Raw genomic sequence first — 16,768 nt, 5'->3', positions numbered from 1 at the left:
CCAATGTGGCTTAATTAAAACAATTCTGCAAAGAAGAGGGAGCCAAAATTCCTCCACAGTGCTGTGAAAGTCTCATTGCCAGTTATCGCACATGCTTGATTGGAGTTCTTGCCAAAACTGAGACGAGCAGTTATTAGGTTTAGGAAGCAGCTGTTCTTTCACACAGGTATGGTAGGTTTGTATTAAATTGGGTTATTTGTGTCTAATTTTAAGATTTGTGTGATGATCTGAAATATATAAGGTGACAAATATGCAACAATCTAAGAAATCAGGAAGGAGAAAAATACTTTTTTACAGGATTGTATGTAACAAGTTCCTTAAGACTTGTCATTAGATCCAATCAGAAAAAACAAACTGGACTTTAGGGATCAAACATGCTTGTGTATCATTAGCTCGTGTGAGTTCACCCTAAACGTTGGATCCTTTACCAATATTTTATTGTGTCTAACAACTGCCTGAACACGAGAGCCAGCAGCTTGGAGGAAAACAGCTGTATTCGATGCATTAGGAATGAGAGCAGGTGGTCTTTTTAAAACAAAATTATATTAGTGTGAAAGCATCTTTATGGTCTTTGTGTGTTGTTTTAAAAATCAGTAACTGCCTTCTGTCCCTCGAGTGGATGATGCATAAATTAACAGCTGCAAATGCCCCCAAAATTTGGAGCATTTCATCATCTGCACTCACAGCCCACTAATCTCATGTTTACTGATACGAAGAAATGACTTCTTAAAGACTTTTGATGCTAAATTTAAAGTCTTTCTGTTACTGGATCGCGCTACTATCAGCCTTTTTTCAGCTATGCAGGAGGTGAAAACACTGAATAATGCAGATTTTTCTTTAAAACTACAGACTCTGGGTCTCAAGAGACGACAGTTGATAACAGCATTAGATAACATCTGCTCTATTCCGGGACGGAGAACAGGAGAACCTGTATTTATGGCTTTGTTAAATGCCAGCACAGTGGAATTCAGTGGTTGGATTAATATTTCATCCAAACACAACTGAAATCCCTTCGTCCTGGACCAGTGACTCGGCTGGAAAGCATCCAAATAATGAAGGCTGGCGACACAACAAGAAAAAAAATAGTTCTGCACCGGTGACATCCAACAGCTGATTCACTGCTGAGTTCACAGCATCTGTCAGCACCCTTTTACACGAGGCGGAAGAGACACAAACTGTAAAATATCATTAGTTTTGATTTTGTTCAGCCTCTCAGAGTGACCCCAAACTCTGTTACATCTCCGCGCAGCTGTCCTTGAGCATACATGCTGATCCCTGCGGATCCAAGAGGGTGGCTACAATTACCTGCGAAGCCAATGCTTCATTTCCTCCGTAAATAAAACATCCCCATTAATAATACAGCACGTGAAACGTTAAACATTTCACCCGTCTTCAGAGAGAAAAATGGAGGAAAGGGTGCTTTAAATTCATCAAAAATCCTCACTTTTTTTCCTGTATAAAAAGCACATTCCTACCTGCTGGTCACAGCAGCGTCAAGCATTCGCACTGTATGAAGTCACATCATATAAAATGCTAGATTGGCCCAGATTTCACGGAAGGTTTTTCTGGGTCGCTTGCTGCGTCTGTTTCACGCTCAGTGAGTCCTGGGCAGGTATCAGGGCGCAGAGACCGACCGTCCACCTCCTTCCATTTAATTAAAAACCGACACACGATGTAAACAGCAGGATTTTTCAAATCAAAGTGAAAGAAATACTCAGACTTTAAACTTTATTTTCCGTAACATCACAGTTCCATGATTAATTTCTTTAACTGGAGAAGAAACTCTAATGACTCGCTAGAAATACAGGGCAGCAAAAAGTCATCTTTTGCCATAAATGCATATGAACCATTGTAGCTTCTGTTAATTTCTCTAGAAAATTATATTTGGTCTTGAAAGAGTTTAGAAACACTCTTAAATGGCCTTTACCGTACGCATTCGCCTGTGTATAAATGTCACACTGCTTCTGGCCCACACCTCGTATGTCATGTGTGCACGTTTTCCACGTTTTATGTGTGATTTAACGGCGTCAAATCATTGAGGTTCAGGTAAAGGACAGGCTTGGGTCATTAGTCACAAACACTTGGTGTGAAATGTTCATCCAAAGTTCAGGGAAAGGACACACGTTCAGGATGAAGGAATAAGTATCCCAAACAAACAAAAAAAGAGTGGCTTGGTGGATTTTTGCACACTGTAAACAAGAAGCAAAAAAAATAAGAAACAATAAGAGTGGGCAGAAAAGAAGCAGGACCGACTAATACACAGGAATAACTTGACAAAGGTGAAACTAGCAGGTGTGGAGAAAACAATCATAAAACGTGGGAAAAAGACAAAGACAGGAAGACCAACACATAAAAAACTTTCCAAAATAAAACAGGAAGCGACAATAAGTATGGCACAAGAAACATCAAAGACAAACAAGGAACTAAAAGAGGAAAAGGTGAACACTAAACACTAGTCCTTAGGCATTAATGAGAAAGACATGCAAAGTAATGCCAGCTTTGACACACAAAGGAAGACGCTACAGAAGACGGTTCAGTCACTGACTGATTTAAAGCCTTGTCATCTGGGATCACTTTGTTTTTTGCATTCAGAAGTGGCCATATTTCCACTGTGGGTTGGACGCTGTTTATGCATCCATAAACTGTACAGGTGCAACAGACGAGTAAAACCAAAACTGGAGCACAGACTTGTTGTTTACCTCACAGAAAGCTTTATTATTAGAACAATAATAAGATTTATCATTTTAAAAAGTCTCCAGAACCACAAAACTTAGTCACGAGGTTAATTTCAGTGACTGAAATTAGCAGACATGATGCCATAAAGGCCAAAGGCAGCCACCAGTCAAGTGGGAAAAATGTGTATTCCCTGACCAGCTGATGAGTTGCTGCTGGACTTTGGGGGTAATTGCTGGGAAATTGATTATTCAGCACTCATCTGCACAGGCTTGGAGATGGACAGTGACCCTCTGGTAACCGCTGGTCTGCAGGAGAAAATGTAACTGCTGGCAAGTGGAGACTGTTTCCCTTACAATAAAGTTGGACCTTTAAACTTGAACATTGTCTGTTTGTGGTTTGTGCTGCCTTTGTCTTTTTTGGGGATTTTGTTTTCTTTTTGCAGCTTGGCTACTGGTGTACAGCGTGTCTTTGCAGGCAAGTTGGCATCTTCTATGCAAACTACAGGGAACCACTACAATCCTCCAGCAATCATAAACAAGAAGCCCCCGGTTTGCAACCAAGAATATACCTTTTTCCCGCATCAGTGGTGGCTGTATCACATCTAACATGGTAGACAACTCTTGAGCAATGTCTGTATGATGTCACATGGAAAACTTCCATAGGGACTGACTCACTTTTGGACCGTGCCTCAAGTGGTCACTAGAGGAACTGCAGTTTAATTTTTTTTTTTATTATTATTTTTGTCAATAAAATGCATCTTTACAAGTAAAAAACTTAATACAGTATTAGGATGATACTATATCATGACAAAGATGACAAAGCCTCCTTGTTTTAAGTACTTTTACTATTAAATGGGTGGCTACCCTGCCTGTAGCCCAGCTGCCACAGAACAAGAGGCAGGGTTCACTGTGGACAGGTGCATGTCTCACCTTAGAAATCGTGCTTCATATTGACAAAATCCCAAAAGCAGTATTTCAGTACCATATGCATGAAAGAGTATACCGCCAGTGATGTACTGATGTTTCAGAATCATTTATTTTACTCTATCAGATACTGAACTGAAAAAAAAACCCAAAAGAAAAAAATAAAACAAACAAATCTCCACTTCTTGTTTGAATCACATGATCCACATCACATGAGGACGCTGCATAAAAACAGTGGAGGAAGAGGCTTCCCAAGTGGGCACGTTCGGGATGGATGCCTGAGGACGGGCACAAAGCTGCTGATCCCAGACTTTCCTGGGTCCCATGTGCCATTTAATGCCTCTTTTCATGCATATACTGAGCATAATAAAGTCTTTCTTTTTTACAGCTTACAGTCCTCTTGCCCTTTTTTTAAAATTTGAGATTGTATCTACATAAAAACAATCTACTGCTATGGCATACAGTCTATTCAGAATGATTCACAGTTGCTCTTGCCAACAAAGTGACGGATCAATGCCTCCAGTATTTACTCTAATTCAGTTTTTAATCCTTTTCCTTTTAATTTAGAGAATCAGTTTGGCTGCGTTTACAGCTGAATACTGTCTCCACTTTTAAAGGGTCCTCCGGCATGGATCTGCTGCAGGACAACAGAGTCGTAAACCGGCTTTCGACAGAGATTTTTTAACCAGCATGAGGAAAAATGCTGAAGCGGGAACAAACAGATGCAGGTTTGAGGTGTGGTTCACCTGCGAAATGTCACTCTGCTCGAATATTGTTGCTGCTCGCTCAAACGTGACTGAACGAGGCAGCTCTGGCATGAGAATGATAAAAATCTATTCAAAATAAAAGCAGGTGGAGACACTGTTTGTGTATATGAACGATGGCGCAGCATAATGTGGAATCTATTGTTTTTATTATGAAGAACAGGCAGTAATAAGGGTGTCGCCACATACAGGCACCCACAATAACCGTAACGTTCAAATCTCTGGATCATGTTTGTATTTCACGTGATGCAGTGTTTCGCAAACTTCTGTCTTTCTTCATTTCTCGATACTTCTACGTATCCAAAAATGAGACAGAACACAATAAACAAAGCAGTGAAATAGCTATTATCATTCTACTTATAAAGACATCATAATTGTGTCATCACTTTGAATTATTTAGTAAAAATCTGTCATTGTGAAGCTCAAAATTACACCTGTCACAACTTACACCTGCTGAAGGGCGGCTCAGTAGAGCCTTAACTGTAAGAGGATACCTGGTTTGAAGCTCCTGATTGGCTGCTGAGTTTCTGCGGAAAGCTTGTAGGTTCTACCCAACCAACAACCTCCTCTGGAGAAAAACTCAGTGGAATTGGTGCCAAATGTGCAGTTCCTCTAATCCAGCGGTCCCCAACCCCCGGGCCTCGGACCGGTACCGGTCCGTGAGTCGTTTGGTACTGGGCCGCGAGAGTTGAGGCTCAGGTGTGAAATGTATGGTTTTCAGGGTTTTTATCGGTTTTCAGCGTTATTTTGTTATCGTTTTTATCGTTAACTCAGTTTTCCTGGGTCTTTTCACATGTGTTATGAATAAATCTTCTCTTTTTTTGGTACCGGTACTAGTTTTATTTTGTTGTATTTATCCGCGACACCTTAAAGGCCGGTCCGTGAAAATATTGTCGGGCATAAACCGGTCCGTGGCGCAAAAAAGGTTGGGGACCGCTGCTCTATTCCTCACAGACTCCCATATGAAAATGTCTAACATTAACTGATTTAAAAGCATGTTTACAACCTGACCACCCTTTGGTGTCTGCCAGTCATCACCTTCACTAACTTGACTCTTTAAACTGGACCTCTCCACCATGTTTGTGCTGTTAACTAATGGATCTGCCAACAATAAAGCCTGCTTTATTTTACCAGATGAGATGTTTGTGCATCAGTGTTGAGCAAAGTTCTAGTATTGTATTAGTGTGTTACTTTGCCCTAATGAGCCACTATCTGTTTCTGTGCCATCATAGTTTATGGATGTTTATGAATGCAGCCTGCTAAGCAAGCTAGCGAGAATTAGCTGATGAATCAGCACTCCATACTTTTAGTCAAATATGGTAACTCGTGCTTCCAAAAACCTGAATACATAGCTTCAGCCAAAAACGCTAATGCGGAAGCTTTAATATGCATCCCATCTTTTATATACAGTCTTTGGTTCTTCCTACACTCCTCACAGTCCAAACACATGAGCGTTGGGTAGATTTGTGACATCGCTCTGTGATGGCATCCTGTTCAAGGTGTACTTGCCAACAGCTTCCTACTCAAACTCAGATGGGTATCTAAAAGTGATGACATATATTAAAATAGATTTTAAGAGAAGTTACAGCCACCCAGCTTTGCATCTAAATTTGATCGGCTCCATCTATAATTCAGTGCAAACAATGCAATAATGTAGACATTAATCTGATTTAGGTGAGTGTGCAAAGGCAGTGCTACGCAAATACTTCACTCCTTAATTGTATAAAATGTTGCACGCATGACTTTTACTTTCCACACCGTTAAATGGCCCCATTTCCAGCACAGAAATCCACGCACCTTAAAGCTGCACACAGTCCGGTGTTTGTTCTTTTATGACCTCAGTAGACATTCAGTACGCGAGCTGCTGTGAGTGTGGGGTCTTAAATCACAACAATGGGGACGCGAATAGAAAGCAGGGGGATTTTAAAAAAGGGCTCACGGGATTCTTGACTATTCTTAGTGCAGCAGCACTTTGCACAATGGGCAGGAGGTGGATGAAATAATTCACCTCAGGCATCTACAACATCAGCAAGTGAGTGCAACAAATCACATGTCCCTATTCTTGCCTCAGCTGGCTCTCCATTTTGCTATGAAGGGGTCACAGCATGAGTGATATCAGATCTCAGCGTTATGGGGCTGGAGAAATTTCAACGTCACCGCGCTCGCTTTTCTTGTTCGATATTAAATGAGTGCACTTGCTGCATTAAAACACCCAGTTTCATCTCAGAAATGTGTCCCAGATCCGCTTTTTTGCCCCTTTTCTACACCAGTGCTTGAGCTCCAGTTTCAGAGGGTGTGGAATCGTGCCATTGGGATCGTTTTTCTCATGCCACCTTAACCCAAAGTCCTGGTTCAAGTTTCAATGTTTACAGGTAAAAACGCACCGGCACGCTTCAGCAAAGCTTCAGCGCTTAGTTAAAGTCATAGGACGCAAAGTGCAATAACTATATATTTAAACATAAAAAAGAGAGAGATTATTGTCCTGGTTAAAACATTTTAGTTCAGACAAACTCGGATTCTCGTCCCTTTAATGAAAATTAATTTTAAACAGCAATCTGAGACAGAGACAATATCCAAACCCGACATCTGGATGGGGTGATAGTGTTAAACCCTTCACATCAAGACTGTGCTCAACTGCAATCAGCGATAACAGCACAGATTACCCCGAGCTGATATTAGGACGTTTTAATTAAATGTCCAAAGGCGAGAAGACGAAGCGGAGGCGCAAAAAGACGCAGAACTTACCTCCAGCAGATAAAAGCATTTGCGACGCATTTCCAGACCTTTTATTTTTCACATAATTTCCATGTGTGGAACTAAATGTCTTCTTGTTACTTCACTGAAGTATTTTATCCTTGTGACTGAGAGTGGAAAAAGTCCCAGCAGCGCAGTTTTCTGATGGTGTTGACTGAACTATACCCAGAAAAGAAAAATACAACCGCGTGGCCAGGCCGGGTGTAGATGTCCGGGTAATGTCAGAGGTTAGACACTGTCAGGATCATTTAATGAGGAGCTGCGGAGCTGGGGTGTAGCAGCCTGTCACCTCTCTGGTAGGGTCGGTTTCCCGTGAAATCGCTGCCTCCGTGAACAGGACCGGAATCCAGACTGGAGACGCGCGCACCTTCCGACAAACACTATCGCACCTTTAAAGCTGCCCACGAACTAAAACTCCTTTTCCACGCATGGTTTGCTCGGCAGGTTTCCCCGAGCTACAGCCTAACGTCCGCCCGGCTTCCCATCCAGCTTCTGACTCCTGCGCGGAGCCGCCGCGGTGGTGCACAGCGTCCCCACAACGCGCCGCCCACGTTGTGCCACTTTGTCGAGTGTATCCAGCGCGACTGAGGAATAACTCGATTCCTCTGCGTGGAGTTAATTATGCAATGACTGCCCGCTGTTCCAGACCCTAATCTTTAATCCCCCGCGCAATCTAGACGTCACTGCTGCGAGAAAGTTAAAAGCAGACGAGCCCGGGGTGAGCTGCTTGTGAAAGGCTCCGCGCGCATCGCTGTGCTCTTATCAAGCATCCAGGAGAAGGGAACCCTTTTAACATGTGCCCCCGTTTCCAGACGAATTAGTGCCAGAGCGCAGAGTCAACAGATTTCGCTGTGAGCCAAGATCGACAGATGGTTCCCAGTGTGTCAATAAAGTTAAGCATCCCCGGGGATCTTTTTAAATAAAACCCAGTGTAAATGAGCGTCAAAATCACTCTAAATAAAATCTCAGTGGGAAGGAATTTGCGACTCCAGCAATTAAAATAATTACAAACAATCTTAATATTAAAGTTCTCATTAGTGTGCGTGGGGGTCCCAGAGAGGTTAGAGGATAAGAAAAAAATGCTTATTATTATTATTATTATTATTATTATTTTTTTTTTTTTTTTTTTTTTTTTTTTTTTTTTAATCAGTTTTACTCTGAATAGATCTCCTCTTGGGTGGGTTTTTACTGTATTAGCCAATGACATATGAGGCCTGGACATAAACTGTATATAAAAGGTGGTAATAAACAAAGTGTCATCGCCCATTGGTCCCTTTATGAAGCCTTGACATGAGGGTTTTCTATGTAATTGAGATGGTGTTTAAAAAAAACAACTTGTCAGTCACACGGTTGTCCTGCTTTATATCTATGTCACTGTAACTTTAAACATAATTTTTAAGTTTAATATCATGTTGTATTCAGTAAGACCTGAAACAGTCAAAACCTCATCAGGACTGTGTTTACTGAGGTCACAGAGCAAGTGCTGTTTTCCTGTACATTTCTGAACACGGGACTTTAAAAGTCGCCCCCTGCTGGTCATTTAAAAACAACACGTCTGAAGAAACAAAGCTCTTCCAGAGCAATGTCCCCATGCAAGGGGCAGAATGGTCAGAAATAATTCATCGAGTATGAAAGTAATGCAAGTCATGCTGTGGTCTTATGTTTGGACTCATGTGGTAGCAGTTATTACTCTCAACCATCATCATCAACAAACAGCAAGTAAGAAAACATCTTTTTGAAGAAGGACGTTCATCCCTCACTTGAGAGTCACAGCGGGTCAGGTGGCGTGTGGGAGTCATGTGTTTAATAAAAGATGGCTACAGCAACAGTGATGGCGCTCTTGAGCCTCTACATTAGCATTAGCAATAGCGTTTTTTTCCCTCTAGATCTAGTAGTGAATATATTTGGATGAGAACTGTTGATCCCCCTTTTAACAAGTTAACATCTGATGGAAGGAAGCTCGTTTAGCAGACTGCAACCATAAACTGTAATGGTGCATCGTGCAGACACAGAGATCTGCTAATTAGTGTGATCAGTGAAATGCTAGAAATTCCCTCACTGCAGTTTTTAGCACTTCTGCATCTGTATATAAGCAGTCATCATGATTTTGTAACAGGAAACCAGGAAAACACAAAAACAAAAAGAGTGGTAACCACTGTATTTTACTCAAAACTATCATCTCTCTCTAGACTTAACTAAATAATTTTTAATAATAAAGAATAAAACATGTTAAAATGATAAAGTGTTAAACAAATAATGCAAATGAAGTTTTAAAAATCTGTGTGCTGTATGACTTCAGCTGTGGCGTCTGGTGCAAGTGGGGAAATGATTTATTCCTCTATCAAATCTTCCAACCTCCAAATGTGGAATTTCTTTCACTCTACAACAGTGGAAAATTTTTATTATCAGTACGTGGACACAAATCAGAACATATGAGACCAGACAGATGTAAATTTGTGTCCAGAAACAGATTAGAGGTCGTGAGACCGAGCTGCCCAACATAAATATAAAATTATAGCAGCTTTTACCTTCTTTGGGGCCCCAGAAACCTTTAAAACTTAACAGTCTTTGAGGGAAATCGTTCTTGGGCTGAAGCGCTTGTTCTCGTCCGCATTGCTTCACTTTAAGTGATCGTGCGCCAAAACAAGTTGGGAAACAATTTTAAGTCATTTTATGATGGAAAACTGTCAAATGTTCTCTGATCCCAGCTTGTCAGGTATAATTATATTCAGATGTTCTGGTTATTTTCCATTTTTTAATCTCTCGAGTAGACAAAAACAGCCGAATCTGAACATTTACTTAACCCCTTTATTTTTTTGTACGCCATAAAACACACAGGTTTATTATGATGTGTTAGAATAACTGTTAATTCCTGCCCTGTCCTAACTTTGAAGTTCTCCTGGCTGTATTCATTCTGATCCTAATTCATATTTTAACTATTAAATGATCAGATGTGATATTACACTCTCATGCCATGTCTGCCAAAAACCACACCGCTGAGGCTCCGAGTGCACAAAATGCTTCATGCACAGTGCGCTAAAGCTTTCTTTAGACCCAGTGACGCGCAGGGAGGCATTAATCAAAAGATGCCTTTATCCAAGGTGACAGTGCCCTCCCCTGAGTATGCTATCTCTTGAAGTGTCAGTAGTGGCAACAGGGGGACCATAACAAACTGGGTTATGTGGTTAGGATACTGTTTCCACTCTTTAGCCTGCTTCTAGCTGTATGCATGCTTGTCTGTGAGACTAGCAGTCAGGTGCTAAAAAATATCCCTGACAGGTGCCGTGCATGCTGCAGTGGAGCCGTTTGTTTTGTTCTCAGTGTAGATTTTCTGAGGGGCCACCCGGGTTTATTTCAAGAAGGTTGTGTAAGATGGTCTTTTTTAATCCCTTCTTCCTGCAGCTGGAGGAGTTCACCATCATGCACAATATAGTCCACCCCCTCCCCCTCCTCCTCCTCCTGGTTTAATCTGAAACACAATTTATCTTCAATCAAGGCATGAAACATCCCCAGTGCTGGAGACTCAACACAATCCTGTGTGTGCTTGCGTGTCGGTGTGCGAGTGTGTGTGTGTGTGCAGAGTGGTGCCAAGGGTCATTCCAGATGCATGGAGGATGACAAAGCAGGGGTAACACATTTATGTAATCAGCATGTGTCCGGTCCCCGTAAAAGGTCCCGATAAACGCCCCGTTCGCACGAGAGCACTCAGCGGTGAAAACCTGCAGACGAATCCTGCGACGAGCTCAGACAGAAGATGGTCTGGAGTGAAAAAGTTATTTCTAATTGCATTAATGAAGCTGTTCATATTCTTTCCACAGAGTGGAAAACATTTAAGGACAGCTGGAAGAAAAATAAATAGATCTTTTAGATCATTTATCTCTTTTTTTCTCGATAAACCAATAACTCCAATTCTCTGAATCCATGTCTTGGCGTCCATGGTTAAAACACTGATGTTAATTCTTCATTCAGAACTGGAAGAAGTGGAACTGCACTGTGGATTGTGCAACAGAGGTCAAGTCAGACTGTCTTTTATCAAGTAAGAAATCTTGATCACATTATTCCAGTGAAGAAAACAAATGCATGTCTTTGTTTTTTAATGCAATATTTGATTGTCCACTGCTTTGAAATAGTTCTGAACATCCAGCTGCACCGCGAGCATTAAATGAACGGTCTCACATTTTTACGGTCCTTTTATTTTAATGGAAAGAGACATAATATAAACCACAAATCCAGAAAAAAACAAATTTCCTAATAGTTATAATTTGATTTGCAACAACAAAAGTAGACATTTCTAGATTCTGGCCTACTCCTCTGTACAGAAACACTAAATCCTTCAGGTTTCTTGGTGACTCGAAACTTTAGTTCCCTCCACAGATCTTTTGTAGGACTGAAGTCTGGCGATGCCACTCCATGACCTTAACGTGAGTCTTCTTTAGCTGCTCTTTTAGTTGTCTTGATGATATGTTTTGGGTCATTACCATGCTGTTAAACCTTACTTCAGATCTTCTGTGATCTAGCTGAGGGACAGAAGTGCTCAAGACTTTACTGTACACGACCCCTTCTGCTGGTCCTTCAGTATGGTGAAGTCGTCCTGAACCCTCAGCAGGAAAACAGCCACAGAGCATAATGTTTCCACCTCTGTGCTTTACTGTGGGGATGCTGCTCTTTGGGTCGTACTCAGCATTTCTCTTCCTCTGAGTTAGAGTTTGATTTTGGTTCCATCTGACCACAGCACTTCCTCTGAATCATGTAGATGTTCACTGGCAAACTTAAGATGGGCCTGTACATGAGCAGGGGGACCTTGCTCATGTCCATTATGGCGTAGAGCTCTGACTGTGTTCCTACTGCCTTCAGGTTAACAAGCTCCTCCTGTATAGTTTTTCGCTCATCCACCACTTTTTTCATCATCATCCTCACCCCATGAGGAAAGATCTTGCATGGAGCTCCAGACTAGGAGCAACTGATGATTTTCATATTTCTTCTATTTAAAAATAATCACACGACAGTTGTCACCTTCTCTCGTAGCCGACTCCAGCATTGTGTCGATTTATAATCGTGTCCCTGACGTTCTTTGAGCCTTCGAAGCCATTTATGTTTCTCTGCATTGAAATTCTGTCTCATTAATTGCAATGTGAACCTAACGTGTCTGCACTGTCATCACCTCTGTGCCCCCCACCAGAGTGAGCATTACAAACCTGTGATGGGCTGACACCAGTGTCAGTGCGCTCGGAGGATAGGAAATAGACTCCCCGGCAAGAGGTCAGGAGTTTAAGTTGTCATCGTGGTGTATATCTTTAACACATTTTTTTATGAGTTTTAATGTCTTTGAATGGCTGGAAATGATCCTCTTATGTGTTTGATCCTGTAATTGAGCAAACTCCACTGAGATGATCCTTTGAGGTAATAATGAAGCAGGAAACGTTACAGCGATGAGCAGTTCAGGGGTCGTGATGGTGAATATTTTTCATTAACACTCTTCTCTGATGAAAAGTGTTTTGTTTAATTTGACTCTAATCGATAAAAGGATGTTATAAAGACAAACTTCGCTTTGCAGACACCCACACGACTTTCATTTCATTTCAGACAGTCAGCTGATGGTTACTCAGCAGCAAAATGCTTTCTGGGAAGCTTATTTATTGAATGAATCGCTATTGTCAAAGTTTTCACCTCATTTCACACAGTGTTCAGGTCTCATTTACCTTTCTGCAAAACATATTCGCACTCAGTCAAACACATTTTTGCACAATGATTCAAAACTACCACAGTAAAGATGCCATTTGTTAGATACAGCAATTCAAATGTGTTCACACTTATTGCTTATTATGAAATATCAACCGTATGATGCAACAGCTGAAATTGTTGCATTGAAAACAGGGGCCACGTCTGCGACCAGCTGCCATCTTTAAAGCAACTTTGATGAGGTATCATGACGTTAACACGGCGAGGAGACGCAGTCAGTCTTCAGTCCTTGGTTGGCAGTTGAATGAGGTCAAGCTGACATTTACATTTCTACATTCACAGAATTCACATGGATCGCTGATCAAGGAGACCAGCTCTGTTCTGGTTCGCCCTCTTGATCCAGTGGAGGTCGTGAGTGACAGGAGACGGGTGGATAAGCTGTCACCCCTGTTAGAGAACACCTCCCGTCCTGTGCAGGTCACTCTGACAGCACTGAGCAGCTCCTTCAGTGACAGGCTGCTGCACCCACAGTGTGTGAAGGAGGTCTTTCCTTCCAGCTGCTGTCAGACTCTCCAATGCACAACAGCAGTGAATGCACACATGTGAATACACACATGCACACAGTGGGGTTTCTTTATATCTTAATGTGCAATACTTAATACCTGCTGCTGTTAGCTTCCAAGCACAAAATGTCAACGTCATCCTTATATCAAACATATACAGATATTTATATAAATTAAATTTCTTCTGAGTGTTTTCATCCTTACCATCTGGGCTTTTTCAAACCAGATTTAAAACAAGGGAAAGATCTGGCTGAGAAACGAGGAGCACCACATGCTCATCGGCTCAGTGAGCATGCACTGGATAGTCTTCCTTTCTTACTCTAATAGTAACATTACTGATAAAATGGACCTCTTGTTTTATTCAGTATGAACTAAAACCTTTGATTGTGCCCATAAACTAATCAGGCAAGTATTTACAGAGGTCACAGATCAAAGAAACGGCTAATTTCCCAAAGACTTCTATACAACAGGAAGTCTTTTGATACCAGAGAAGTCGCCCCCTGCTGGACATAAAAAAGAATGCCAGTTAAAGGCGCCGTGAGTTTAACTCTTCAGACCCAGAAGTTATATCCAGCTTTTATATATTTTGTCTAAAGGCCACATTGTGAAAACATGACATGAAACTCTGAATTTTTCGGATGCAAACTTGTCTTGTAAAGTACATACATATCGAGTGAGCTGCATTTAGAGAATAATTTGTCCTTAAAAAAAGCACTGTGAAAAAAAACAGTCAACTTCAAGCGATGACAAGCTGGTTCTGATGTTTCTAAACAAGAAAAGGAGGAAACTGAGATTCTGGGTTCCATCGATTCTCACGAGAAGAAAGCATCAGGGAGAATTTCACGGTTTGAACCAGGAGTTGAAGCAGTATTGTGGCCGCTTTCATACATATTTCAGGACGCTAGTGGGGCAGGTTGAGCTTTTTTGGCTGAGTGTGGACCACATCTGAGAAGGCAGAGAAATAACTTCAGAGAAACCGAGTGGCCCAGAGCAGCGTGCACTTGTTGCCAAATAAGGTGATCTGATTGGTTTGAGAACAGGTGAGTCCAAGCAATGCTTTTAACACACAAAACATTTGCACAAAATTTCTTAAAATTTTCTACATTTTAAGAATAGAAAAAGGATGACATGACACCCACGTGTTTCTTTTGAGTTACTCATGTTGTGAGTGTCGTGATTCATACTTCTTATAATTCTAATTGATGAGAAAAAAGTGAGTAAATTATGAATGATGAAACATATATGGTATAAAATATAAGCACTGAACATGTGTTTTATTTCTTTTCCCATGTTAATGGGGGGAGTATGTTAAAGAGTAGATCATCTGTTGGCACGGTACTCTTAAGTCTTTACTTTAAACTCATGTTTCATGAAATATAAAGCAGGCTGGGGAGCGTGAGTGGCAGTGAGAGACCCACTTCTATTCTTATTTCAAGTTTTTGTTTCTTTTTTTGTTGAATTTAAAGACGAGCCACATACAGCTTCAAAAACTCAAGCTGCATATCCTGATCACTGAGTTTTCAATTTTTGATGTATTGTGTGATGATGTTCAGCAGCATTGTTTTGAATGGTTGGTTTGTGAGACTTTGTGTAGTTTTGGGACAGATAAGGCTGTTTAACGATGTTTTTTTGAGATGTTACCAGAAGAGTCAGAAGTCCACGTGAATGCATTATGAAATATTGGCGTCTGTGTTTGGACTTTTAAGAAAAACATGGCGAGTTCCAAGAAACGCGTCTTAGGAATTGTGAAAAACTGTAATAAAACTCAAGGATTTTTACCTTGTTCTGTCTTAGTGACGATAAAACTGAATGTCAGCAGATGTCAACATTTCTGAGTGCCAAATCAAGGCCGACTCTCCTGCCTGCTCAATCAAAGCGCTTGAACAATACTTAATTACTGAAAGCAGATATTTAAGTAGTCAGCTTTCCTGTAAGAGCCTCATCTCTTTCTGAGAGCTCAATGCTGGTTTAACGAATCAATTTAATAAACACTCACGTGAGTAAAAGTCCTGTGTGTGAACCAAAATTACAGTTAATGGCGGCACGTAAAGGAATAGTGAGAAATGTCGTGTTGGAACTCGTGCATGATTGTGAGTGTTAGTCTGATGATAGCTACAGCTGTGAAAGGATTTAAAGGCTTGAAAGAAACACCTGATGCCAATTAGCTAATACAAGCAGACTTCAGCGCTACGCTTGTGAACGAACACTTTTTGCACATTACCTTTTCACCCCAATCACACAGCCCTTATTAGCTCAGTTCAATTTTCAGCTGGGATTTACCTTCATTTTTCACATATTTTTCATGTGAACAGCTTGAAATGATCTCCTTACGTGTTCTGATCCTGTACCTCAGCGAACTTCATCGAGATGATCCTTTGAGTTTAATTACAGCAGGAAAACTTACAGCAGAATAGAACTACTGGCTGGTGCCAAACAAGCGTTGCTGAAGAGGAAAAATTTAATTGCTACAACAATCAGCCAAAGCTGAATTACCAGTTGGGGTAGAACAAGCCTCTGGCTTCCTGAAGGTTCATTGTGTGGAAGTTATTTGATAAAATGCAGATTAATATAGCCATAACACTGTGTGGTAACCTAACAGTCTATAACTGAAATCACAAGGGTCTAATAAGGTAAAGGCCTTCATTATATAATCTAGAGGCCTTGGGTTGTATGTTGGCAGAGAACAATCCACAGAGGGGACCCATAGAGGCCCACGGTTCATATTTTGCTGTGGGCCCCTCGGTCATGCAGTCAGTAACCAGAAAGTCATAAGGTTCAGCTCTGCTCACAGTGGCTGGGTGACACAGTGGAGAGACCCACAACAAGCCTGGCACATGATGTTTGGGTGGAGATCAAGTGGCAGTACAGGCTGCAATGCAAATGCCCCAACCTGCAGTTCCCTCTTATGGCCACTTGAGGCTGTGAATCAGTTCCCATAGACTCCCATCTTCAAACACACAACTTTACAGTAGAAATAGACATGTTTACAGCTACAAACATCTCTAAATCTCTAAAGTTTTTTGTGTGGATTTTGTTTATGTGTAAACATTGACCAGTACAGGGATACCAGTCAAAATCTAAACTGAAGTCACCTACAATAGAATCAAATCCAGTGCCTTATGAGCATCACACACAAAGCTCACAATGTACAGCACACACACACACACAAACAGTGTGACATGTTCTTATTATAAAAGCCTCTGATTTCCACAAGTCAGAGGCTTCAGTTTCTCTGCTAGCGCCTGCTCTGCTGGGCTCCTCCACAGCTCCTCTGCCTGTCCTGCCTGACAGCCTCTCAGCTCCGCCTCCTCACCGCTGCTGGCCACCTCCCCAGGGGTTCTGTTTACATCTGCAACTTCCTGCATGGTCTCCTGAGAGGTTTGCTCTTCTCCAAAGGCTTCCTGTCCGG

At 41.4% G+C, this 16,768-nt stretch overlaps 1 protein-coding gene across 1 annotated transcript in view; it reads right to left on the bottom strand.

The window, feature by feature from the left end:
- The window catches only part of LOC134633629 (corticotropin-releasing factor receptor 1-like), a 93,046-nt gene extending 85,220 nt beyond the window's left edge, over positions 1-7,826 (bottom strand). The window contains exon 1 of the mRNA XM_063482512.1: positions 7,109-7,826. Coding sequence (XP_063338582.1) covers positions 7,109-7,138 — 30 coding nt within the window. The 5' untranslated portion in view covers positions 7,139-7,826. The remainder of the gene's footprint in view (positions 1-7,108) is intronic.
- Between the last annotated feature and the right edge of the window lie 8,942 nt (positions 7,827-16,768).

The sequence above is a fragment of the Pelmatolapia mariae genome, linkage group LG8 (genome assembly GCF_036321145.2).
Source record: "Pelmatolapia mariae isolate MD_Pm_ZW linkage group LG8, Pm_UMD_F_2, whole genome shotgun sequence".
Lineage (NCBI taxonomy): Eukaryota > Metazoa > Chordata > Actinopteri > Cichliformes > Cichlidae > Pelmatolapia > Pelmatolapia mariae.
Note: the sequence above shows the minus strand (reverse complement) of the source record. Positions and strands in the feature narration are given on the sequence as shown.